The 27,051-nt window shown below is 43.1% G+C and overlaps 1 protein-coding gene across 13 annotated transcripts in view; it reads left to right on the plus strand.

The window, feature by feature from the left end:
• MGAT5 (alpha-1,6-mannosylglycoprotein 6-beta-N-acetylglucosaminyltransferase) overlaps window positions 1–27,051 on the plus strand; it is a 332,386-nt gene that overhangs the window by 172,391 nt on the left and 132,944 nt on the right. For all 13 annotated transcript variants that reach the window (XM_045783126.2, XM_087857425.1, XM_045783144.2 and 10 more), the window contains 2 exons: window positions 19,537–19,613; window positions 20,675–20,764. In XM_045783126.2, the coding sequence (XP_045639082.1) occupies window positions 19,537–19,613; window positions 20,675–20,764 (167 nt within the window). The remainder of the gene's footprint in view (window positions 1–19,536; window positions 19,614–20,674; window positions 20,765–27,051) is intronic.

Raw genomic sequence — 27,051 nt, forward strand, 5'->3', positions numbered from 1 at the left:
GGACTTTTATGATTTAGGGTCTCACATTTAGATGTGAGTTTATTTTTGTTTATGGTGTAACAAAGCGATCCAGTTTCATCCTTGCTTCCTTTGTCATAGATTAATTGACCATATAATTGTGGGTTCATTTCTCAGCTCTCTATTCTGTTCCATTCATTGTGTGTTTGTTTTTTTCCAGTAAGATATTGTTTTGACTACTGTAGGTTTGTGTAGCATATCTTGAGATCTGGGGTTGTGATACCTTTTCTTTTTCAAGATTGCTTTGGCTCTATGGGTCTTTTTCAGTTCCATACAAATTTTAGGATTATTTCTTGTAGTTGTATGAAAAGTACTGTTGGTGTTTTGATAGGGATTGCATTAAATCTGTGGGTATCTTTGGGTAGTATGGACATTTTAACAATATTTGTTCTTCCAGCTCATGAGCATGGAATATCTTTCCATTTGTTTGTGTTGTCTTCAATTCCTTTCTTTAATGTTTTATAGTTTTCAGAGTACAGGTCTTTCTCCTCCTTGGTTAAGTTTATTCCTAGGTATTCTTTTTGGTGGAATTGTAAATAGGATTGTTTTCTTAACTTCTTTTTCTGCTACTCCATTATTAGTGTATACAAATGCAATGAATTTCTGTACATTGATTTTTGTGTCCTGCAACCTTACCAAAGTCATTCATCAGTTTTAGTATTTTTTCAAGATGTATTTATTTGAAGGGAGGAAGGGGTGGAGGGAGGGGGAGAGAGAATGCCAAGCAGACTCTGCACTGAGTGAGGAGCTCATTGTGGGACTCGATCTCAGGACCCTGAGATCATGACCTGAGCCAAAACCAGTCGGGCACTTATTCGATTGCACCACCCAGGCACCCTAGTTCTAATAGTTTTTTGGTGTAGTCTTCAGGGTTTTCTTTATATAGCGTCATCTGCAAACAGTGAATTTTACTTTTTTCTTACCAATTTGGTTGCCTTTTATTCCTTTTTGCTGTCTGACTGCTGTGGCTAGGACTTCAGTACTATGTTGAATAAAAGTGGTGAGAGTGGACTTCCTTGTCGTGTTCCTGACCTTAAGGGAAAAGCTCTGTTTTTCACCATTGGAGATGATGTTAGCTGTGGGTTTTTCATATATGGCCTTTTTATGTTGAGGTATGTTCCCTCTAAACCTACTTTGTTGAGGGTTTTTATTATGAATGGATGTTGTACTTTGTCACATGCTTTTTCTGCATCTGTTGAAATGATCATACACGGTTTTTATCCTTTCTCGTGTTGATGTAATATGTAGTGATTACCTTTTGATCTGCAGTTATGAGGCAGAAGTTACTTTTAAATCCGTATATGTGTTCTAGTGAACAGAATGAAAGTAAAGTGAGATTAACTCCTCACAGTATTGGTTATTCACTGTAACTTTTGCAGGAAACTACTCCCTGACCTTTTGGTTAACCTCCCTATGATTGCTAAAAAATGAAAAATTCCTAATTACTCCTATTTCCCTCGCTTAGACTATCTTCTCTTTTCAGTACTTATTTAGGAGCTTAGTTTGAGAGGAAGGAAGCCACATACTACAGACAGGCTGAGAGAAATCAGGGTCGCATACTATAAATTGAAGTCAAGTGATTTCTGTCAAAGGCTATGGACAGGGGAGTGAAATCACAGCCTTGCCTCGGTAAGTGTCCTTCGGGTGATTTTGTCCCAGGACTGATGACTCTTATTCCATGCGTGGGGCTCCATTTTAGAGCGAAGGCTGTTATTTAAACCCTTGTTCAGCTTTAGGCCAAGCACCGTAAATACTCCATTAACTAGTCCACTCCAAATACGGGACATCTAGACGCAGTCAGTAATCGAGAAAAACACTTTACCAACAGGTCGTACTTAACTCTGAGATGCCAGTTTCCAGAACAGAGATTAAATGTCAGTTCTCTCCATGCTTTTGTAACCAGTGTAAACTGAGGGAATCCCCAGTGAAGCAGGTAATATGGAGGCCACGGAAGGTACGATTATTTGAGGTGCTTTAAGATGTGTATTGGAGAATAAGCCTTTCCTCCTCCTGAAGGTGGTTTGGCAAAGGGTTAATAAACAGAGATTAGCAAAGGAAAATAACATTCCTTCATCTGTATTCCTCAATCACAGAGAAAGCATACATTTTTAAAGCAACTTAGCTTAATTTTTATGTGAGAGCAAAATTATGTATAATGCAAAGCACAGATCTTAAGTGTACCATTTGATGAGTTTTGATAAATGTGTACATCCGTAAAACCAGCACTGCAGGCAAGATACAGAACATATTCATCACCCCAGAATGTTCCCTCATGCCTCCTTCCACTCAGTCCCCATCCTCCCATAGGCAATCATTGTTCTGATTTCTATCACCATAGATTAATTTTGCCTGTTCTTGAGCTTCATAAAAATGAAATCATGTAGTAGAAACATTTTGTTGTGTCTGGCTTCTTTCAGCGTAATATTTTTGAGATTCACCCATGATGCTGTAGGGTTTTTTTTTAATCACAGAATAGTGTTCTACTTTATGAATATAACATAATTGATTTATCTGTTTTCCTGATAATGGACATGTGAGTCATTTCCAGTTTTGGACTAACATGAATAATGCTGCCAGAAATACACAAGGCCATCATCTCTTCTAAGTAGTAAACTATATTCCCGTAAGTTCATAATTTCCTCTTATTCTTTGAACATCTGTCGGATTTGTAGTAACACCCCTCTTTTAATTGCTGATATTAATCATGTATATTTTCTGTTTTTCACGATCACCCTTGCTAGGGATTCTACATTTTATTCATCTTCTCAAGGAACCAACTTTGGCTTTGTTAATTTGTCTCTGAGTCAGGATTAAATCGGAAAGGTAGAACACTTGGAGGGGATGTGTGTGTGTGTGTGTGTGTGTACGTACGTGGACACATTACTGTGTATATTAAGGGGATTCATTAAGGACTTTGACCTTACACAGTAGTGAGAGCTGGTTTAACAGTTTCTGTAAATCTTTGTGTCTGACACTGCAGCTTGAAATCCACAGGCCAGGCAGCCAGGAAGCGAGGATAAGTAAGAACCTCCTGGAACCACAAGGATAAACTGAAGCCCATGACGACAGAGTGACACCCTTGTGTTTTTGGTTTTTGCCTCTGACCTCGGAATGTGGATGTTCTCCAGAAGCTGGGGCCATTTACCTTGAAATGAAAGAGATTTGGAAAGGAAGTAATCATCACTACTCCACTCCCCAGATTAGAAAAAAAAAATCTGTAAACAGTAAGACCGACCGAAGGACTCCATAGGAAAGGGTTTGACAAACTTTTTGCATAAGGCGACGCTGCCATTGTAGTACGGAGCCGCCAGAGAGGAAGCGTAAATGGCTTTATTTCAATGAGGCTTATACAAAAGTAAGCATTGGGCCGGATTTGGCCTGTAAGCTGTAGCTTGCTGTCCTCCATGGTAGAGATTGCGATTTACTTTTTCAATTTCTCATGGTCTACCTGGGGTTAATACTACATTTAATTCCATTACTCCTGTATCCTTTGTCCTATTGTTAAATAATTTACATCTACAAATGTTTTAAACCTCACTATACCGTATTATGACTTTTATATTAGTCAATCGATAAAGAAATTAAGGGAAGGAAAAAAACGGTAGTCTTTTATATTTACCTCATATTAGCATTTATGATGCTTTTCTTTCCTTTCTCCAGTTCTAAATTTCCGTTTGAAGGCATTTCCTTTACAATGTGGAGAACTCTTTTATTTCTTGCCATGCAGGACTGCTTGCTGGTGGTGAATTCTCTCATTTATTTATCTGAAAATGGCTTTTTCTGGGGCCAGCGTTTTTCAAGGACAAAGATACAGAATGGTGGTAGAATATTCTAGGTTGACAGTTTTCTTTGAACACTTCAGAAATACTGTTTCTTTGTTTTCTAGCCTTCATCTTTTTCTGATAAGAAGTCAGGTGACATTTGTGTCTTTGTACCCTTTTATGTAATGTGTCTCATTTTTCTCTGGCTGCTTTCAACATTTTATCTTTGGCTTTTAGCAGTGTGATGCTGAGAAATTTAATTGTTTTTGTCTTTATATTGCTTGTGGTTCACTGAGATATTGGATCTGAAGTTAATGTTTTTTCACCACATTTGGAAACTATTTGACCATTATTTCTTTAAGTATTTTGTTCCCCATTTTCTCTCTTTTCTACCTCTGGGCATACATTTAAACAGAGTTTAGCCTACATGATATTGTCCCACTTTGCTCATTTTTCTCCTCAGTCTTGAATAATTTCCATTTTTTTCTAGTTCATTGATCCTTTTTTTTGCATCTCCAAACTTTAGTTAATTCCTTTCTGTGAATTTTTCATTTTAGATGATGAACTTTTCAGTTCTGAAATTTTTTTTTAATGTGTTCCTTTCTTTGTCTTTAGTCATATTTATAATAGCTGCTTTAGTTTCTTCGTCAGTTGCCACATTTACATCATCTTGGGATATATTTTTATTTATTGTTTTTTTTATTTTGTTTCACATTTCCCTTTCTAGCTGTATAATTATTATATATTGGACATGATATGTGTAGAGTGTCTGTATTCTGTTACCTTCCTCTGAAGAATATTGATTTTTGTTCTAGCAGGCAGTTAAATTACTGACTTACTACGTTGAATTTGCCAAGCTTGATTTTATAGTTTGTTGGGTGTGTCTGTTTCAGTTTTCGTCCTAGTCCTAGGAAGTATTAAATCCTAGGGCTGATGTGAGGGCTTTTTTGGAGTATCATCTGAAGACCTGAAATGTTAACCAAACCTCTCTGCATTGTTAGGATTCAAATTCAGACTCCCCTGCAGTGAACAGCAGCTCAATCTTTGAATGCCTTTAGAGCTTTCCATGGAGTCTCTCCTGTGAATGCTCAGTTACGGGGTCACTCAAGGATTTCAGGGTCATTTATATGCAGATTTTAGGGCTCCTCTTATTTAACTAAATAAGACGATATCCCTCCTTCTGGGAATATCCTGTGTCATTTTCTAGCTACCCTGATTGCCCAAACTTAATTCTAAGACTGTAGCCTTTTGCTTACCTTCTCGTCACCCCCGACCACCCAGACAGAGAGTCCCCATCGTGGGCAAAACCATATAAATGTGGCTGTCCTCCAGTGCAGTGCAGTTCACTTCTTTTAAGGATCAAATTCCTTATACTCTGTGCCCATTTTCCTTCTCTTCATTGTCTTGTTATTAAGTATTATCTGTAGGAAGATTAGGCCAGTATAAGTTTCTCTGCCATTGCCACCAATATATAATTTCTCAGCTTTGTTTTATAAAGAATCCCAAATTAAATTGATCACATAGTTTTTGTCAAAGTAGGACAGTTGAGCTGTCTGCCCCAGCCAGCAAACAGTTTGAGGTATTTCCTATGGCTGCTCTTTCTCCTGCCCCTCGGTATTTATGCCAGCTCTTTCTTGCTTTTGAGACAATAACCACCGTTTCTAGTCGGCAGAGAGCGTGTGCTCTCCCTCTGCCCTTGGCAAGGGGGTGGGAGGTGGGATCAAGTGAGTGAAGTTTGTTTTGGGTACTGACATGGTGGGATGAGTCTTCCAAAGGAGAACTTCAGGTAGTAATCCCACTACCCGAGGACAAAAACCCTCCAAGAACTGACGTAAAAACTAAATTCCAGTCTAGGAACGGACCACTTCCTGAAACAAATTCCCAGTCATTTCAAAACCTTTGTGTTTCATACTAGAAGGAATCTGCATTCACGTAATTACTAGCCTTTTCTGTTGAGTAGATGAATAGCATTTCAGGGTAACACTTAAAACATTTAAGAATATGTACATTAGTCTCTCAACTTCTGTAAGCTAAGTATCATTGTCCAAATTGACATGGTCTTAACACCAGACATGTATCCTTTCCACGGGAAGAAAAACCTGGTAGGGGCCAGGAGAGATAAAAGGAATTAAGTTAAAAGCCTAGTTTGAGAGACATCTCTAGCAAGCACATATCCAGCAGGCAAAGCATGTAGGTTTCATGCCAGTGGGCTAATAGATTTCATGCCACTTTGGGTAAATCAAATGAGACCTAAAAATTAAGCAGCTCTCAGCCTTTCTTTAAACTTACACTCAAGAGTTTGATATACTTGTAAGTGTTCTCAGTATTCTGGGACTTCAGCTTCTTTTTTTGATTATCATTTTTTTTTTCTAGTACCAAAAACTTATCGGGGTGTCATCTTAATTCCAAATTAACTTACAGTTTATTTTTCCATGCTAAAATGGGAGAAGAGAGGCTATAACCAAGCCACCAAAAAGAAAAAATGAAAACCTTGGTTCGGATGAGAGTGAAAACAAAAATTTATCTTGATCTCCTATTAAAAGAATAATCAAAATACTTCATTGTTGCCTGTAGATTTCTTGGGTGGCCAATTAGAATCTCTTTTCTTTACCAGCAGCTGCATAAAGGCTTGTGACAGGTGATTCAGAAAAGGGACATTATGTGATGTGAAAAGAACTCACCTATTTTTGACAGTTTGTACAATTTTTTCCTTTGTTTCAACAAACACATACGCACACACAAACTGTGTATATATTTTTCAGTTTCCTAACAAAACCCAAACTCCAAGCACCTTTGGCAGTTTGAGAGGAACAGTCAGAAATATGTGTGCTTGAGTCAACTGTTGTAGGAGAAAAGTAGAACCACTTGTAGTTGGAGGGGATAAAGAGAGGGACACGTGCTCCACGTCCCAGGGGCAAGCTGCTGTTCTTGGAGATCGGTGCATTATGTTTCTTTTCCTCTCCCAGTAAACCCTATGTGACAAGAGGACAAGTTAAGGAAGGCTGTGCCCTACCTTGCTTATTGGAAAAAGAATAGGTATAAAAATTGCCTTAGGCCCCCAACTTGAGAATTTGAAAGTATAATATTGAATTTTTAATGACTGCCACTGACTTCCCAGTATATTTTCTTAAGCATAAATTGATGACCAAGGATGCACCAAAATCTGTCAGTACTGTATCTTATTTTGAAAAATATTATATACAGAAACTTTTTTCTCTGAGAATATGACACCAGTATAACTTTTTTTTTCTTTTGTTTTTGATGTATAAAACTAGCATTCTTCCAATTTAGTGACTGTTATGCCCATTTATTGTAACTGGATATGTATATAATACACCCATGTATAATATTTTATGTCCCTTATATTGTTAAATACTGAAGGTTTTTTTTTTGCAGAAGAAATTATAGCAGAAATTAAGTATAAACTTAGAGAATATGGCATTTACATAGAAATGAATACATGTAGATTTATGCATAAAAAGAACTCTGATTATCCAAATCATATTGCAAACTCGGTTTTCTTTTCTTTTTTTTTTTTTTTAAAGATTTTATTTATTTATTCGACAGAGATAGAGACAGCCAGCGAGAGAGGGAACACAAGCAGGGGAAGTGGGAGAGGAAGAAGCAGGCTCCCAGCGGAAGAGCCTGATGTGGGGCTCGATCCCAGAACGCCGGGATCACGCCCTGAGCCGAAGGCAGACGCTTAACCGCTCTGCCACCCAGGCACCCCTGGTTTTATTTTCTAATCCCAGAGCTATTAGAATATATAGTATATGCTGTTGTGCTATTTATTTTAAAAGACTTGAGTTTTTTCCTTCCATAAATCCAGAGCATTTTAATCACTGACTGTATCTCACACTCTCCCAAACATTGTGACGTAAAATGAATCAAAGACGGGCAACACAGACACCAAGCCTATACAGACACTAGGACAAGTGTATTGAACAGACGAATTGCATGAATGAGAGCTAGTGTGGGTTATTTCAGTGTGTTGGAGACAGTCTCTCTTTCTCATGGCTTTGTCGCCCTCGGCATTCCACATTCAACTTCGAAGGTCACTCTAAGGGTGCCACGAAGCTGTAGATGAACACCAGGCTTGGTACCTGGCACAGAAGTGGTAACCCAAATGGAGAAGGTTTTGCTGACTCTATTTATTGCACGAGGAAACATAGACTCAGGATGGTATAGAACTAGGCCAGGTTATCAGTGGTAGAGGGATAATCCCTGCTGAGGTCTCTTAGACAACCCTTCCAGGCCTGCCTTTTATAGCACAAAGTCTTTACTCCCCTTTTCTACCATTTCCCAGGCTGGGGTTGGGTGTGGTCACATACTTGAGAATACCAACACACAGGAGTACGGCTCTGTCTTGGAACCTTAAACTGTGCCACCTGCAGGAGCGGGTTATATCATGGTCGAGAGGGCATCCAGCGTGGCAGCCTTGAGGGAGATGGCATTTTGAGAGAGGAATGATCTATCGTTTGAAGATAGGACAGGTTGTTACAGCTTTCTCACTTGAGAGCCCGATGCGCTATCCTCTTGGAAATACATGTGAAAATTTGCAAAGGATTTACCACTTACGTACAAAGTAGGCACCAGTGAGAGTTTAATTAAATGAAAATAACATTTTCAAGGGCAATTTAAGAAAGACATTAGAAGCTGCTACCAACGAAAAGAAGGGGTTGAACATGGTCAACTATCTTTATAAACCCTGTGTTGGAAAATGTCTTGAGCTTCCTGACCGGTGAAAGGCACATTTTGACTCCTTGATGCCTTACTTGAGGTATAAACTCTATTCATGAGGACGTTATGCAGTAGCAGCTTTTAAAGCGCACATGGTCAAATTTTTATCCTGCTGTGGCTGGTGCCCTCTTTTTTTTTTTTTCCTTTTGATTTCGCATTTTTCAGCCTATAACTTCTGTACTCAGACACTCTCAGTTACTTCCCCAGGCCTTTCTCCACAGCTACACAAGTGTGTGCGGCCACCCTCTTGTTCCCTGCAGTGGCAAATTGTGTTCCTAAGCTGGGATTCATGATTTTGTAGCCTGACATGCCAGCTTACCTTTCCAAACTTATTTCTTACCCCGAGTCTTCTGCTTTGGCTGCCTTGGCCCCCCTCCACTCTCCCCACCCGCTCAGACGTTGATGACTAATTGGTTACGCTTAGCCACTGGGGGTGGATATGTTTTCTCAGTAGAACACTCTGGGAGTTGGAGTATAAGATAAAAAACCATTTTCCGTTTCTGGCCTTTCCTCTTCTTCAGTGTCCCTACCTTATTTTAACATTTACTGTTTTCTGGTCCCTCACAGTGGCTGCCCATAAGAATCACCTGAGGTGAAGGGAACGTGAAAAGGGGCAGTGGGTGAACCACTCCCCAGATCGTTTAAATCAGAATCTCGGGAGGGTGGGGTACATTTTTAAAAGCTCCCCAAGTGATTTTAATGTACAAAGAGGATCAAGAAGGCCTGATTTGTTCTGTGACCTTGGCCAAGTTACTTCATCTCTCCGGGCCTCAGTGTCTTCTATGAAATGGGGATAACGTGCATTTATCGCTTGGGGTTCCTGGGAGGATGATGTGTGACATAATGCACGGCAATGAATTACAGAAGGAGGGTGGAGTCGGTACTCTGTCTGTGTTGGCTCTTGCTGTGCCTGTTCCTCTGTGTGCTTAGCTCTCACATTCCCTCCTGAATATTCCTAGTTGTCCTTTGAGGCCCGACCAAAATATCACTTGGCTGCTGATTCCTTCAGGTACAAACTAAGTTGCTGTAACAAAGAGACCCAAAACGACAGCGCTCAAGGAGGCAGGATGGCTTCTCTTTGACATGATAACCCACTAGCAAGCAGTCCAGGCCTGCCCCCGCATGGCCCTGCCCCCGCTAAGCCGCAGGAGAGGCCCTAACAGGTTGGCCGGGTGTTCAGCTCAATGTTACGGTGGTGTGAGGGGCGATTAGAGCTGGGAGGGTGGCAGATGGGCCGCGAAGTCCAGCTTCTTCCTCTCCTTGCCTGCGTGTCTGAGGGCTGTGTTGCCGGAACTTACTGTGTTGCACAGTGTGTGAACTACCCTTTCTGGCGTGCAAGTGTGCAAGCTTGAGTTACATTCTAGACTCCCTCAAGGTAAAGGTGGGTTTGTGTTCCTGTGTACCCTTCTCTAAAAGCATCACAGACTTGGTCATGTAAGTACAATATTTTGTTGCATGAGCCTGTGGCAGGCTTTTTTGTGTTTTGTGTGGTTTTGGGAACAGCTTTATCGAGCTGGAATTCAGACCATGCAATTCACCCATTTAAAGTGTACAGTTCTGTGGCGCCGTGTATATTTATACATCACCATAGTCACTTTTAGACCATTTGTATCACCTCAGAAAGAGATCCCGTTCATTTTCACTACCCCCCAACTCTCCTTCCCCCAGCCCTAGGCCACCACTCATCTCCTTCTCTCTGGGTAGATCTGCCTCTTCTAGACATTTCATACACATGAAACTATATAGTATGTCGTCTTTTGTGACTGCTTGCTTTCACTTAGTTTAGTGTTTTTAAGGTTCATCTATGTAGCATGAATCTATGTCATTACTTTTTACGGCTATATAATATACTCAATCACATGGATATGGCACATTTTGTCTATCCCTTGATTAGGGTTTTTCCCCCCACTTTTGGCTCTTCTGAATAATGTTACTGTGAACATTTGGGTGTAATTTTTTGTGTGGACAGAATGTTTTCATTTCTCTTGGTTGTATACCTGGGAGTGGGATTGCTGGGTCAGATGGTAATTCTTTTTCTAATTTTTTAAGGAATTTCTAGCCTGTTTCCCAAAGTAGCCACACCATTTTAGATTCCCACCAGCAGGGTCTGAGGGTTCTGATATCTGCACATCCTTGCCAACACTTGTTACTCTCTGAGCTTTTGATGATCTCGCTCTTTCCCTGGAAGAGATACTGATGTGGTAACCCCCTGTGGTTTTGATTTGCATTTCCCTGATGACTAATGATGGTAAGCTTTCTTCTTCTAGTGAATGACAGGTTTTCTGCCCACTCTGCATATGTGCTCCTAGGTGTGTGATACCCACCCTCTTTTGCTTGAACATTCCTAGAAATCGGATATGCTTTTATCAATAGGAATGCCTGGGAGGTTATCAGAATGGCGGGGTGGTGTGTGTGTATGTGTGTGTGTGTGTATGTGTGTGTGTGTGTGTGTGTGTGAGAGAGAGAGAGATTATAGACTCTGCCTCTCATACTGAAAATCTTAATACTAGGTTCCCTTTTTAATTCATTTTTCCAAGAACCGAGAAAACCTTATTAATGCTGACTTAAAAGCTTTATTTGGCAGATAATCCAGGAAAAAAAAAAAGGTGAGGGATGGTATGACAAAAGGAAGCATAAATAATCCAGGGTTATTTGGCTGTTACTGTTTTCATAGTCCTTACAAGTTCATTCTTTTTGCGTATTGATTTCATTCTTGAAAAGTACACAGAGAAACTGTACCTTGAATATGATTTCCTCGTTGACTTCCATTACGTCCACAGTATTTGTACATGGGCAGTACTACAGCTCTGGGTGCTGAGCAAGTCCACGAGGCCTTTGGAGGTGTAGAGAGGAGTGAGAATCTGTCATTTCATCCTTCGGAGTTGACTCTTGGGATTCCCTGTGCAGAACATGAAGGTGGTGGTGATGGTAGTGGTGTGTTTTTTGTTTTTGTTTTTGTTTTTTTTTAGATTTTATTTATTTATTTATTTATTTATTTATTTATTTATTTATTTATTTGAAAGAAAGAGCGGGAGAGAGGAGAAGAGCAGAAGGAGAAAGACAAGCAGACCCTCCCACTGAGCGCAGAGCTGGATGTGGGGCTGTATATCACGACCCTGAGATCACAACCCCAGCCAAGATTGAGAGTGGGATGCTCAACCCACTGAGCCACCCAGGCGCCCCAGCGGTGTGCCTTTTAAAACCTACAAACAGTGTGCTGGAGATCATCTTGACTAGAAGACAGAGGCCTGGGTGGAACGTGCAGAATGCCTTGTATGTGGGAGATACTTCATGAGTTTTCTATTATCAGTGAATGAATGCAGCACTTCATTTCTGTAAACCTTGGTTTTACAAATCAGGAACAGTCAACACTTCGCTAATAGGGCTTCAGAAGTCACTTGCAACCTTAAAAATTTTTGGTGCAATGATTGTATTTCTAGCTTCCTAGGTTAAAAATACATACATACATACATACAAAATACAATTCTTTTCAAGGTGCCTAGTATCTGTCCCTGGGGGTCTGTGAGGGAATTAAGCCCATTACCTGTTGTTGGTCCCCAGCTCCTCTTGGTGGGCAGAGAGCTTCCTGTTCCTGTGAACCCTGGGACTGGAATGACTCAGTTATAGAAATTAAATCACTTTTTTTATAATGCAAATGTAAAGTGGCCCTAAATGAATATTTGCCAAGCTGAGAATGACTGGTGAGGTCATTTTTAATGGGAGATTGTATTTCACCATGGCTGATTTCTGTCCGATTTATTGCTATTAACTCCTGAAGCAAGGCCAGCTGATGGAAGTGCTGGCAGGAGTCTCGTCTCCAGTCTCCAGGCTGAGCACAGAGATGGGGTCTGTTCCCAGCTGGCGCAGAACAGCTGGGCCACTGGTGTGCACACGTGGGCGCTCAGCAAGGGCCATCTGATAACAGGGGCTGCATGTTCCTATCAGGTGTTTCTAGAGAAACACTGCCTTGTCCTACACACAAAATGCAATCACTGGATACCCTTTATCTTTTGAGAGGAAATATGTGTGGGGTGCCTTTGGGTGGAATCGAGCCCTCGCTCCTGAAGATGATTATCTAAGCTACTGGCAAAGGAACTGGACCAGGAGACGGACCTCAGATCCTTCCCTAAAATTTCCTGGGGTGGACAGATGGTCATGTTGAGGTTTCTGAGATTTTTTTTTTTTAAACTACCGTTTCTGCTTTTTTCTTTCTTTTCTCTCCCCATCCCTCTAAAGTAGCTATGAGGGAATCAGATGCCCTTCACCTATCAGATGCATGTTCAGTTCTAGACACAAAGTTAATGGTATTGTTCTACAAGCGTGTTCTACTGTGTTCTACACTTGAAAAGTGCCATTTCTAATACTAGTCATCTTTGCTATAATTAAAACATGGAAAAGCGAGCCTTGACAAAGGAAGCTCCCTTCTTGGGAGCTTTCACTCTGAAATAACTATCTTCTGTGTGGGGCTCACCTATGAACACCTCTCTGTCTCTCTCCCTCCCTCCCCTCCACCTCCTCACTTTATCATCATCACCCAAGGTCATGGACTCAGGCTTCTTACGTGGGGTGCCCCCTAGAAGCATTAATACAATCGAGATTAAGGATGACACTGGACTACAGCTTCTTTTTTTTTAATTTCTAGATATCAGGGCTCCTGGGTGGTTCAGTTGGTTAAGCCTCTGCCTTTAGCTCAGGTCATGATCCTGGAGTTCTGGGATCGAGTCCCGTATCAGGCTCCCTGCTCAGCGGGAAGTCTGCTTCTCCCTCTGACCCAACCCCCTCTCGTGTTCTCTCTCCCTCTCTCTCATTCTCTCTCTCTCTCTCTCTCTCAAATAAATAAATCTTTAAAAATAAATAAATTTCTTGATCTCTTTTGTTCAGCAGTAGGGAGTAGTTATCATTAACTTTAAAGATTTTATTTATTTATTTATTCAACAGAGATAGAGACAGCCAGCGAGAGAGGGAACACAAGCAGGGGGAGTGGGAGAGGAAGAAGCAGGCTCATAGCGGAAGAGCCTGATGTGGGGCTCAATCCCGGATCACCGGGATCACGCCCTGAGCCGAAGGCAGACGCTTAACCGCTGTGCCACCCAGGCACCCCTATCATTAACTTTAAATAGTTAGTATAGGTGTTTCATGAGGCTACACAGTAAATAGTTGGTGTTTTTAAAGACACAGGACAGCCTGCCTCTCCGTGTATGTGTGTTGAAATGGGCAGCTAAAAGCTAAAGGTATCTTTGTACGGTACCCAGTGGATCTTGTATTTGACTTAAAATGCATCAGGATAGTTCACTTAAAATACTCTCAGATCAGATCTCACAAAACTTTTATTTTTTTATTTTTTTATTTTTCTGTATTTTATTTTTTTATTTAAATTCAATTAATTCACATAGAGTGTATTATTAGTTTCAGAGGTAAAGTTCAGTGATGCATCAGGCTTATATAATACCCAGTGCTCATTACATCCCATGCCTGCCTTAATGTCCATCACCCAGTTACCCCATCCCCCCACCCCCTCCCCTCAGCAATCCTCAGTTTGTTTCCTATGATTAAGAGTCTCCCTCTCTGATTTCATCTTGTTTTATTTTTCTCTCCTTTCCCCTATGATCCTCTGTTTTGTTTCTTAAATTCCACATGAGTGAAATCATATGATAATTCTCTTTCTCTGACAGACTTATTTTGCTCAGCATAATGCTCTCTAGCTCCATCCACGTCATTGCAAATGGCAAGATTTCATACTTTGATGGCTGTGTAGTATTCCATTTTATATATATATATCACATCTTCTTTATTCATCTGTCGAAGGACATCTGGGATCTTTCCATAGTTTGGCTGTTTTGGACACCGATGCTATAAACATTGGGGTGTAGGTGCCCCTTCAGATCACTGCATTTGTATCTTTGGGGTAAATACCCAGTAGTGCAATTGCCGGGTCGTAGGGTAGCTCTATTTTCAACTCTTTGGAGAACCTCCATACTGTTTTCCAGAGTAAGCCTTTCTTTTTAAATACCAGTAAGGTATGAACACTGGTAACTCACGTGGGGGTAGGCCACATCACCTCCCTGCAACAGAAAGAACTCTTCTTTCACTGCCGTGCCTTCCTGCCATTTTTCCTCATGTGGGTCACAAATCCCCGCAGCTCTGTTGGTGTGTAATCCCGAACTTGGCATTCTTGGTGCAGTGATTCTGAGTGAGGTACTTTCTTCTGTGGTACTTTCTCCCCTCTCCCCTCCTCTGGAACTTGAGCTTTTCATCCCTTTGCTACATTTGTTCGTTCATTTGATGAAAAGAATAGTCTGGAGCTGGTGTGTGGCAGGTGGTGTGTTGGGTGCTGGGCCCCAGCACAAGGGGGCCTGTCCTGCCTTCCGGGTGGGCTCGGCTAATGTGTGTCTCGCTCTGTTGTGTGAGGTCCCTCCTCCCACACGCCACGATGCGCTCCGTGAGGACACAGACCACGTCTCGTTGCAAGGATCTGGCCTTGACATTTCAGCACACAGCAGGCAGCACATTCTTGGTGACGTGGGCTGAGTTTGGAGGTGGATGCTGAGGATTTTAAAGTTTCTCCTTTCCAAGCTATAAGACGAGGTAACTGCCTTTCTTTTCAGGAGGGTACGGTTAATATAAAACGTGATCATGTATGTGTCCGCCCCCTTAGAAAGGCAGGTAACATCTCAGGGGAAGTTATCACCCACCTTCGTTTCCTGGTCCACGTTTCTGTTCTCATCATCTCTGAACCCATCTGTACCACTGGCGTCTGCCCACCCCGCTCTCTCCTTCCTTCCTCAGAACCGGGGAAAGCATGAGTAGATAAATCCTCTGTGTGTTGGGGCACCTGGGTGACTCAGTCAGTTAAGCATCTGCCTTCGGCTCAGGTCATGGTCTCTGGGTCCTGGGATCGAGCCCCGCATTGGGCTCCCTGCTTTGTGGGGAGCCTGCTTCTCCCTCTCCTCTGCCCCTCCCCACCCCCTGTTCTCCCTGTCTCTGTCTCTCTCTCAAATAAAATCTTTAAAAAAAAAAAAAGAAAGAAAAAAAGAAAGAAAGAAAGAGAAAGAAAGAAAATGCCATTGTCATTCTCAGCACGTCCCTCTGTCAACATGTGTGCACACATGGGGACTGTCTCCACATGGAGAACTTGACTGCAGCCTTGGCAGGAACACCTGCTCTGTGTGTGTTCATGAGCTCTTCTGTCACTTCTGATCCTCCTGCACACGTGTTTTTCCAGAGTCGGTAAGAAAAGTGTTTTCTTACATTAAAGCCAGTATTCGAGCCCCTGCTGCACTATGTGGGTCCAGATGACTGATAAAACAACAGGATTTGCACACCAAGGCAGTGTGCCGTCTCTGTAATACCTGGTTGCCTATGCCGTAGAATCAGTGCAGAGACGAAGTTTTTGGTGAAAGACACAGCTTGGGCCAGTTGAAAAGGGTAAGGGGCGAAACGGAGTCTTCAATAGCAGGAAGCGCTGAGCATCTTTGCTTCTGTCAACATCTTTTTTCCCCCTTGCCCTTTCACCATTACCAAAAAAAAAGACATTGGAAGAATGTTGGGTGAATGGTAGGGAGAAGCTTCTAGTAACATACTGTGGCAAAATCCAGTCTCCTTTTGAAGGGGCTTAATGTACAGTAAGCTAAGTCTTCCCTGAAAAGCCGTAACATTAATCTTTTTTGGCCTGAATTTTTGCTTTTTAACTGGCCTTCAAACTGGAGGCTCTTCTCTAGGTAGCAAAGACTTCAGTGTGCACAGTAGTACTAATAAAGACATTATTTACTGAGTTTTCGTCATTGTGATGGAAACAAAATGGGGAGCTGCCCCCTGAGATGTGCTGAAACTCCTCAGGAGGTGGGAGGTGCTGGAGGGTAGTGCTCAGTTTACTGGCAGTGAGATTACTGGTGGTCAGATTCAGGGAGCAGCTCACCCCTCCCTGGGAATGCTGGCACTTCCTGTTTCCCCCTTTCACAGATGCCTCCTACCCCAGAGCCTTAAGCCATTTAACTCCACTTCTTGGACGTCATTGTTTATTCAAACTCATCACTGTGTAACTAACGGGAGAGAAAATTGGTCATAAATTAATGGCACTGCCGAGAGAACCCTGTTGGATTAGCTGACAAGCTGCCAGGTAGAGAAGGAAAAACCTGGGTCTAGCACAGGTCTCTGTGCTCAGTCTCGTTCTCCCTGAGCTGAAGAGTCAGTCAGGGGAGGTGGAGCAGGCCCAAGATGTGTGTTTATTCAGTGAGCCAGCACTTACCGAGTGCCTGGTGATAGGGCGGGCAGATGTAACCTTCCCACAACATCCTCATCCTAGAAGGGGAGATGAGCCATGTGGAGGAAAGAATGGGATTTCTCACAGCCGTGGGAGAGATTTGAGCAGGAAGACAGCACTAAATCCTAACTAAATTATGGTTTGGCATGGGAAGGAGGGGTTAGGCCTGTTTCTTAAGGAGGTGAATCTTCAACTGGGTTGTTAAGAAGGAGTGTTAACCACGTGGACAAAGGGTAGGGGTAGGGGCTGAGGAATGCCTGCAGATGTCCTCAAAAAAGTCATTTCAGCAGGTCTTTGCAAAGACTGGGATCCTTATTTTGAGACTCTGTTAGCATAGCAAATATAGGGAGTCCATGTCTATTTTTGTAAATAAAGTTTTATTGGAACACAGCCACACCTATTTGTTCTCCTATTATATGTGATTGCTTTCCTGCTACACCCAGAGTGGCGTAGTTGGGGCAGACACAATGTGGCCTGCCACACCTCAAATATATACTATCTGGTCCTTTGCAGAAAAGGTTTGCCAACCCTTGGCATAACAGATTGTTATTCCTTGAAAGTCTTTTATGCAAAGGACCTGCGCTGTCAGCGACCAGGCTTTGATGGCAGGCCTTCCCAGACTCACTGGTTTATTTTACCAGCCAGTGATCTCTCTTCAGTCCATGCTACCACACCTCCAACTCTGTAGTCTCTAGTTTCCATACTTTCTGGCTCTGAATGCCTGGAACTAGAATAGTGCTCAGAGTGTGGAGAGGAAGGGGGGCATTTCTCCCTAAGCCCCCCTTCAATGTCCCATTACCCCAACGCCAAGCTGTGTCAGATTCTGCTTACTTTCTTGGAACCTGTGCTGCTTATTTGCTTGGTAAATTGTTGCCAAGCAAAATCCGAAATTAAAATACGGTCAGCAGTCATTGAAAAGTATCTCTGTTCTTTGGGGAGGCATCTGTTAGTGGGTTCTGGAGCTCGCTGTCCCCTTACAAGTGAGAGAGAAGGCAGTGGGGGCTGTAGGGAGATCTACCACCTCAAGCCTGCATTCATTTCAGAAACACAGAGGAAGCATTTCTAGAAGATCTGTGCTTTTGAAATAACTGCTCTCCTAGATAAATTGATTGTAAGTTGTGTGGAATTACATAGCAAATGCCAACTTTTTAAGTACCTACTCCAGTCTGTGGTCAGAGTCAGCTATGGACAGTGCCAGACTAGACTTTTTTACAAATATTAACTTAGTAAGAGCTGGATGAAACAGAGATGCACCTCTTTCAGTTTTACAGACGGAGAAGCAGAGGCTCTGACAAGCTAAGTGTCTTCCATGTTAACTACTAAATGACACTGCCTGCAATCCATGATAAGGAGGATATTGATTTTATGCTCTAGTTATCCACATAGCAAGTAGAATGTTCATGAAAACGCCGAATCAAGAGGTGACGAATCTCTGTTTCAGACTGTCAAAAGAACTAATTTTCAAGGACAGGTACAGCTTTTGTTTTAGCCCCAGCAGCTACCAACCTTGTTTAAATACCACTGTCAAATGATACTGTAGCTTGGGATCTAATTTCTCATGAGCACTTTGTATAGAAAACTGTTGGCAGTAAGTAATGGTGACATTTTCCAAGCATGTCTGGAAAATATTGTTGGTCCCCGAAGAGAAGGATGTAGGTTTAGAGTTGTCCCAGTTTCCAGCTGAAATGATCATTCCTAAACATCAGTCTGATCTTAACCATTCCCTTCTTAAAAGCATTCAGTGCTCTGCTGTGCTCTTAGCTTAAAGATTAAAGTCTTTATTAGGGCTCTTGCTGGAGGCCTTTCCAGTTTGGGCCCTACCTGACCATTTCAGTACCTCCCACTTTTGCATTCCACTCACAGTGAGTCCCTGCCTTTGGAGCCTCCCCAGTTCCTTCGACCCCATCTCTACCTGACCCCTTGACTGATGCACTCTTGCTTCATTTTCTCATCTTAGCTGAGATGTCACTAGATCCAGGAAGCCTTCTTTGAGCCCAGAGACTGGGGTGGGTGTCCTTCCCTTGGCCCACCCTAACATAATGTCTATTACACTGTTGTTCAGTGGTTTACTTATTTGTCTACTGTCTACCACTAAACAGGTAAGCTTTTTAGTTTCTTTTTTAGTTTTGACTCTGTCAGCAAAAGGAATAGGAATCCACTTGAGCGAACTAATAGAAGGGGAGTTTATCTGTGAGGAAGTATTTGAAGCAGTAAGGCGATCTCTTCAGAAATTCAAGGACCAGGTCCATAGGAGCTGTCCCTCACAGATGTGTCTGGTGGCTTTCTACTTCTCTGCACGCTGGTTCTGTTTGCCTGTCTTCAGTCGGCTGCTCAGCTCAAGCACATGTCCTGAAGCTGCTCCTGACCTCAGTTTGTCTGCGTAGCCTAGCGTGGCCCTGCCAGCCCTGGTGGTCCCTCCCAACCTCATGGCTCCATTACCTGGTCTCCGTTTGTGTGGATTCTGTTGCCCAGTTGCAAATTTCCCAGCAAGCGCTCTGGTTGGTGTAGCTCATCCTTTCCTGCGAGGCCACACGCATCGTGGGTCTCTGGCCATCCAGCAGGTGGGCTATCCTTGGGTGGGGTCCTTGCTGCAGACCAACTGCACCTATGGCCTCCTGGAGGGGTTCCACGGGTCAGAGCATGGCTCCCAGAGTAGACTTCCTTTTTCTGTTTCTTTCCCTGCCCCTTGCTTGCAGGGATGTTAGGTTTGTGTTTCATGAACTTTATGGTATCCTTTGTTCTCTTTCATCTTTATAGATATCATTAATGGAGCTCAAGAAAAATGTGTATTGCCTCCTATGGATGGCTACCCCCACTGCGAGGGGAAAATCAAGGTAAGGCAGAAGTAATGTCTGTTCATTCCCCTCATCTTCAGTGTGCAACGATAACCTCCTCCTTCCCCTCCCCTGTCTGTAACTCCCCAGTAACACAGATGGCAAGCAAGCCCTTTAAGGGAGCTCATTTCAGGGGAGCCTCAATCCTGCCAGTTTGGGGCTGTGGCCATGACAACCCTTGTCTGCTTATGCCAGCTCCATGGGGTTAGTCAACAATGGCTCTAACTGGTCAGATTGAAAGAGCCTGGGCCACTTCGGGCGCCTGCTGTGTCTTTGAAGCTGCCTTCCCCTCCTCCAGCAGGTGACCCTTCAAGGGCCATTGACAAGGGGCTGCCATTATGTAGAATCCCCTTCCCTCTCTCCCAGTCCCCATGCCCCTGCCATGAGCTCTCCAGATGGTGATTTAAATGTCACATTAGCATTTGCAGCTGAGTAACCAGAGACACTTGGACATTCTTTCACTCTTAACATTTTTTTTTAAATCCTTTTTATATGGCCTGCACTGAGGGAGACTACTCCTCTGCTCAGCAGTTTTCAGAGAGAAGTCTCGGTTCTAATATATGCTTAGGATGGTGAGACCAAACCCCAGAAGCATTTGCATGGTTCCTGTTGGGGACTCATGCGTGCCTTACACACCTTGCATGCCTGCATTCACACTTTCTGTACCAGGCCTGGTATTGGAGCTCATGAAACTGCAGCTCTCTGGGTAAAAGGGGTTTTGATGGTCAGGGGGGCGAGGATCCCCTTAGGCACTTGTTCTTGATAAAAGTCCCCTGGCCACTGTCTGTCATGGGCTTTACTGCCCGGGATGTCTTGCAGCCTTCCTGTACCCTGAGCACCTCTGCTAAGGCCCAGCTGAAGCCAGTGTCTCCCTGTGGCTCATCTGGGATCTGGGCATCTGGTGTCCTGACCTCAGCTCTGTGACTCTGAGCCACAGGCCCCAGTCTGAGCCACTCACTGCTCCTTGCCCTTCATACCCTTGCCTTCTCTGTCAGCGGATGTGCGGGGCCCCCTGTAACGGGCTGCTCATCGATGTCCTTACCTGGCTCTTATCATTTCAGTGGATGAAAGATATGTGGCGCTCGGATCCCTGCTACGCAGATTATGGAGTGGATGGGTCCACCTGCTCTTTTTTTATTTACCTCAGTGAGGTGAGTCCCTTCTTTGGCTCTGGGATGTGGAAAGGTGTGGTTAGTCAGTTTTGCAGCTGAGGCTGGAATTTGAAAAGTTGAGAAATGTGTATTGTTTTTACATGGTGGACCGGTGGTTCCCATCTTCATTATTTTCCCCTGCTCCTAAGTAGGATGATTTTTTTTCCTTGAGGGGAAAAACACAAGCTGATGTAGCTATTTATATTTTCTTCCCCTGGTTAAAAAAAAATCTAGTAAAGTACATGTAACATGAAATTTTCCATTTTGACCAGTTAGTGGGAATTAAGTACATTCATATTGCTATACAACCATCACCAGCATCCATATCCTGAACAATTCATCTTGCAAACCTGAAATTCCACCCATTAAATAGTGACTCCTCGTTCCCCCCTTCCTCTAGCCCCTGAACACAACCATTCTAATTTGTCTCTCTGATTTTGACTACTCTCACTACTCCTGTAAGGATAGTTTATACAGCATTTGCCTTTTTGTGACTGCCTTATTTCAGTTAGCTTGATGTACTCAAGATTCATCCATGTTAAAGCATATCAGAATTTCCTTTCTTTTCAAGGCTGAGTAATATTCCATTGTATTTTATTGCACCTTGTGCTTATCCATTTATCCGTTGATGGGTACTTGGGTTGCTTCCACCTTACAACTATTGTGAATAATGCCGTGTGAACATGGGCGTACACATAACTCTTTAAGACTCTGCTTTAGTTCCTTTGGGCGTATATCCAGAAATGGAATGGCTAAATAATACGGTAATTCTGTTCTTATTTTTTTGAGGAACCACCAAACTTCTGCAAAGCAGTGGCTCCGTTTTACCTTCCTACCAGCAATGCACATGAGGGTTCTAGTTTCTCCACATCCTTGTCAGCACTTGTTGTTTTTTGTTTTGTCATGGTAGCCATGCTAACAGTTGTCGGCGGTATCTCATTGCGGTTTGGTTTGCATTTTCGTAATGATCAGAGATGTTGAGCATCTTCTTCATGTGCTTACTGGCTGAGTTAGCTGTTTCTTACAAGCTCAGTTATTGACTTTAACCTTGCCTTATTTTCATTTCTACCCTTAAATTCAAATAGCAGCTTTTTTTTAAGGGTTGCAGGACATGTTATAGGCCACAAGGAATTTGTGTGTTACATGCTTCGATGACTTCCGTTTCACCTTGAGGAAAATGGAGGGGGTGGGGCAGAGTTCAGACTGTTTGGGGCAAGTCCAGGGGAAGAACTGAGTACGGAATCAGAAGCTGGCTTCCCCTCCACCCTTGAAGGGCAAACGCAGCCCTAGGCGCTTGTGAAAAGGGTGCTGGCTAATTTCAGACGGTGTACACTGTGGTGTGCTGTTGCTGTTTGACCAGTAGTTTATAACAGCTCCCGTGCTACCACGCGGCTAAGAGAATGCCTCCATTTTGAGGCTAATGACGTACTTTTGCCATAATTTTTTGAGTGAGACTCAGGCACCTCTCCTCTGTGTCACAAGGGGACAGGGGGCAGCTTTTGAGGATGGAGACCAAACCAGTATCTCCACAGGGCATGTGGTCTTGAATTCTCTGGGGTTTGTCCCTTTCCTTTACTTTTATGTTTCTTTCCTTTTTGAGAGCCACTCAGACTTTTTTTTTTTTTTTTAAATATGGTTGTGCCATGGCCACCCCCATGGTCATCATGAAGAGGCCTCAGAGCTAATGATAGTTACATTATCTCTTGGAAATTAAAAGCACAGTGAGTTGGGTGTGTGAAGCTCTTCATTAGCAGGCTGCTGGCAAATTAATTCTGTCGCATTTATTTGAGCGTGTTTTTGGCTGGGGTAGCCTGTGGCCCACCTTCTCGTTTCCTTCTCCAGAGGAGTAGGGCCTGGGGCCCCGGGTGAACCTGTGCTCCAGTGAGAAGTCACTTAGAAGCACCTTTCCTGCCCCAAGGAAAGGGTTCCTCCTTCAGTTTAATTTTCAAAAGTGTCCTTCCCCTTTCCATTTGATAGAATTTAGCCAGAGTCCAACTGTGCTCCCTGATTGACAAACTGGGCTAATTTCACGCCTTCCTGAGACTTTTCACGTTGGGCCTACTGCTGAGATACAGCTAGAGAATTACATCCCACTCCAGCCTTCCCTCCGTCTCCCGAGCGAGAGCCGGGGAGGTGTGAGAGAACGGTCCAGATGGCAAGGGACTGCGATTATTTGTGACCTAGTTCCCTTCCTGTGAAGCTGCCGCCCAGCCCCACTCGCAGTGGAGGAAGGATGTGGCTAAGATGAGAACGGGGAGCCTGTGGTGAGCGTGGGACAGATGGGGCTGTGGAAAGGTGTGAGGAATCATCTGCCCTTAACACTGGAGCCCGCGTGTCTTGTTGCAGAACCTGTAACTATTTTTCCTCCTTCCAGGGTGTGGAATGGTGCTTTCTTTGTCTTTCCCTCTCTCTTCTTATGCAGATGATCAGGGTTTTCTCTTTGTTCAGCTGAATTCAGTTCAGTTATCACTTATCAAACGTCTGTTATGTTCATTGGATGTCAGCAATTGGCGAGAACTCCTTTTCTTGGCACCATGATGTGCACTCAGGACGATGTGCACTCAGGACGAGCCTGATGGAAGAGGAAGAATGGATGCAGGTAGTGGAGCCAGAACAGGGTGGAGCGAGTTTCCCTGCAGACAGAACTAGGAACTTCTTTTGTAGTTTAAATCTGAAAATAACCTTGAAACTCTGGCCTTAAAAAAAAAAAAAAAAAAAATTGCCTCTTGGGGCGCCTGCATGGCTCAGGTTGAGTCTGCCTTCGGCTCAGGTCATGATCCCAGGAGTCCTGGGATCGAGTCCCTCATCGGCTCCCTGCTCAGCAGGGAGTCTGCTTCTCCCTCTCCCTCTGCTTCTCCCCCTGCTCATGCTCTCTGTGTCTCAAATAAATAAATAAAATCTTCTAAAAAATTGCATTTTATGGTAGCATCTTAATAGGTACTTTGTAAGAGTTGGAGGAGAATCTCAGCACTGTGGCCTCTTGGATGGGAAGCACGGCCTTAGAGCCTCATCCCTGAGGTCACGCTGTTTCCGATGCTTTCTTATCACTGCTTCTGGACAAGTGACTTACCCTCTTTGTGCCTCACGTTCTTCCTTTATAAAATAATGGTTTTCACTTTGTGTTTAAAGGATCCTGCTGTGATGATTCCCAAGTGTCTGTGGGAATGTGCGTGAGCCGGACAGATAGACGGCACTCAATAAACCCAATTGAGACCTTTACGGTTTTTGATGTTGTCATTGTTTGAGGACCGTTGGGGGGGGGGTCATTTTATGTGGGAACTTGATTTTGTGTTACAATTAGAATGAATTTCTGGTTCTAACTCTAATTTAATTTTAGATCCTTTGATTTCTGGTGATGTAGAAATGCAGCTCTTCCCACTGACTTCTCTCTGCATATGATGCTTGTGTTTGCTTTGGAACTGTGAGCTGGATCTCTGGGGCAGCAGTGTGCCCCTGCCGTCGTTAATCTGAAATGACCAGAGGTAGTTTTTAAAGCCAGTTAATTCTGTGCTAGTGTTTTTTTAAATCCTGGACAGCATCCGTGTCTTCGTAGTGCTGTTTTTGGTCTAGGTTTTTGTTATGCTTTGTTTTCCCTCTTGCTTTTTCTTAAAACCTTCCTCCTTTTGTTACTGGACTTAACTGCGTGTCCTACGCCACATTTCTCTTGCCATTGGGAAAGCCACGAAGAGAGGCATCTTCATTTGATTTACTTCCTCAACAGATGTACCAGTCACTTTTATTATTTTCTTAATCCTCATGGAAGAGCCAGTTCTGGTTTCCATTTATGTTTAACCTCAGGACTTTAACAGAAGCAAACCAAAAAAAAAGCCACAAAGTAACGATGGTCAGTCACCAGTTGAATCCAGGCATTGAGATTCCGCCCAGTCCTAGGGAATGGCACTCAGCCTTCTTTTTTCTTTCTCTCAGTTGTCTGTGTGCCAACTTCCACTGAATTACAGGGCTGTGAACTTCTGCTTGTACCATCACCAACTCGTAGTCTACACATCTTTCTTGGTAAATCCCAGAAGGAGCAGCCAGCAGTGTTTCTTTCCCCTTACGTTATACCCGAGGATGCTTGCGATGTGTCTGACGCTGGACCCGGGACTGCGTATGGTGTGAGTCCAGCCATTGCCCTTGTTGGGTGGAAGACAGTAAGAGAAGAATGACACATTATTGAGCTCCACTATATGCCAGACACCTCAGAAACACAATCTCATTAACTCCCGACCCCCAACCCTGAGTAATAGTCAAATCAGAGTGGCTCAGAAAGGCTAAGGGCTTCTCGTTTCTGCACTTTGCATTACTGTTGCCCCTTCATGTGAAAGAAAAACTGAACTCGGGTAAGTAAGTGATTTATTGCCTTTAGCTTTGCATTCAGTTCTGTGCTCCAGACCTATTGTGTTTGAAATATGGCTCTGATTTAGCTAGTTTGCATTAATGAATCTTCGTGGCTAGTTTTCGAATACTCAAAATTTTGATACCCTCCCCCCAAAAAGAGACACAACACTGATTCTCCTGAGGACGTAACTCATGAAAGCCAGGTGCTCAGCCTTTCCAGGTGGTGAGAGTGAATGAATGATTCATTAGGCAGCCTTGCATTTCCAGATCATCGGGCAGTTTATTTTCCGTATCTGTTTTTGCGAGCCATGTAACTACTCCTGTTATAGAGACAAGGCTCTATAAAGTAATTACTCTGTCATTGTTTCAGGTATATTAACTAAGCCCTCTGCAAAGCCTTTTACCGCTAACAGATTTTATGAAATTTAGAATGAATTTCTTTACCCCTGTTGCTATTACACTGGGAGATGGTGCTGATACACCTGACACCCACATATTTTTATCTCTTTACACAATTATTCTAGCAACTATCGTGCCCTTCTAGACGTCTTAATTTGTTCGTGCTGTTTTTTTAAACACTTCTGTTGCTATTGCACGTATAGTTGCTCGAAAATAAGCAAATTGCCCAGCAATCGATTGCCGGAGCTTAGGATATATACAAGCTGTTGCTTCAGACACCAGTTTGGACCGGACGAATGAGTGTGCGTGCTTATGTGCGTGTGTGTGAGTCCCTCATGAAGGAACAAAGGAAACAGTTTCATGCCTTCCTCATCAATCTGTGTCTTATATTTCAGGAACAACAGGCATAAAGGTCTTTGCCTCTTTCTGTTTTCCCTTGGCAATATGTAAAACTAATATTGGCTGAGCATGCTATTAACCTTGAGTTTAAATTCAGCGTACTTAATCCCTTGATTAATGCCAAGATTAATGCCCAACAGCAAAGGTTGAAAGCTTAAATGTTTGTGAATGCGAGCATGAAATGAAATCCTAATAACCAGTACAATGATCTGGATTTATGGGCTGTATTGGCTGCTAGAGATAACTTGGAAATGGTGTTGCATAGACTAATTTGTCAGAGTGGGCAGCAATGAAGAATTGACTGTTTCAGTTGCAAGAGAAAACCTGAATGAAGAAACATAACTAACATTTGGGGATGGGTCAGGCAGTCCTTTAAAAATATCCTTCGACTGTTGCCCGAGAGTACCAACACGTACCTTTGAAAGGTCTGGCCGTTTGAGATCGGGAATTCCCCTCCTGCGAGATAATCATTTCCGGGCAGTGAGGGAGGTAGCAGAGATTGATGAGCCTGTTCTTTTTACTTTCCAAGTTCAGCCTTTCCTTGGACCTTTTTCATCCATGTGTTTTCATTGCTCTTATTACCTGAGTTCTAATGCATCCTTAGAAAATGGATTTTTTTAAACAGCCCTGAGTCTGTCAGTCGCACTCACTGATCTCTCTGTTCTGTCCATTCAGACCCTCCCCTCTCCAAGTTTATCTTCTCGGTGGCCCCTCCTGTTTGTAAGTTTCACGTACTGCTTCACTGCTACTTGTACTTCGTGCTCGGGCTGCCGTCCTACAAACATGAGAAGGGCACATGACAGGATTTGCCAAACCCCACACAGCACCTCTTGGTTCCTTGAAACGCATATGGCAAACCGGGCCTCCGTGCAGTCATCTCCAACTTGTCTTTTGCAAACTTTTAAACACTGTCTCTTGTAATTCCTATTGCACACCAATAAAATAGCTGCAACATTGTTATATTTTGAACTTTTTTAACTGTGGAAAATTTCAGACATAGGAAAAAGAAGAGTGTAACAAACTCCCTTGTACCCATGATTGAGATTCAGCAATTGTCAATTCATGGCCAGTATCTTTTCATTTACTCCCCTGGCCCATTGTTTTGAAGCAAATTCCAAAAGTCTTAGGATCCGCAAGTATTTCAATATGTA

Source organism: Ursus americanus, chromosome 1 (assembly GCF_024610735.1).
Source record: "Ursus americanus isolate L20-20 chromosome 1, mUrsAme1.1.p, whole genome shotgun sequence".
NCBI lineage: Eukaryota > Metazoa > Chordata > Mammalia > Carnivora > Ursidae > Ursus > Ursus americanus.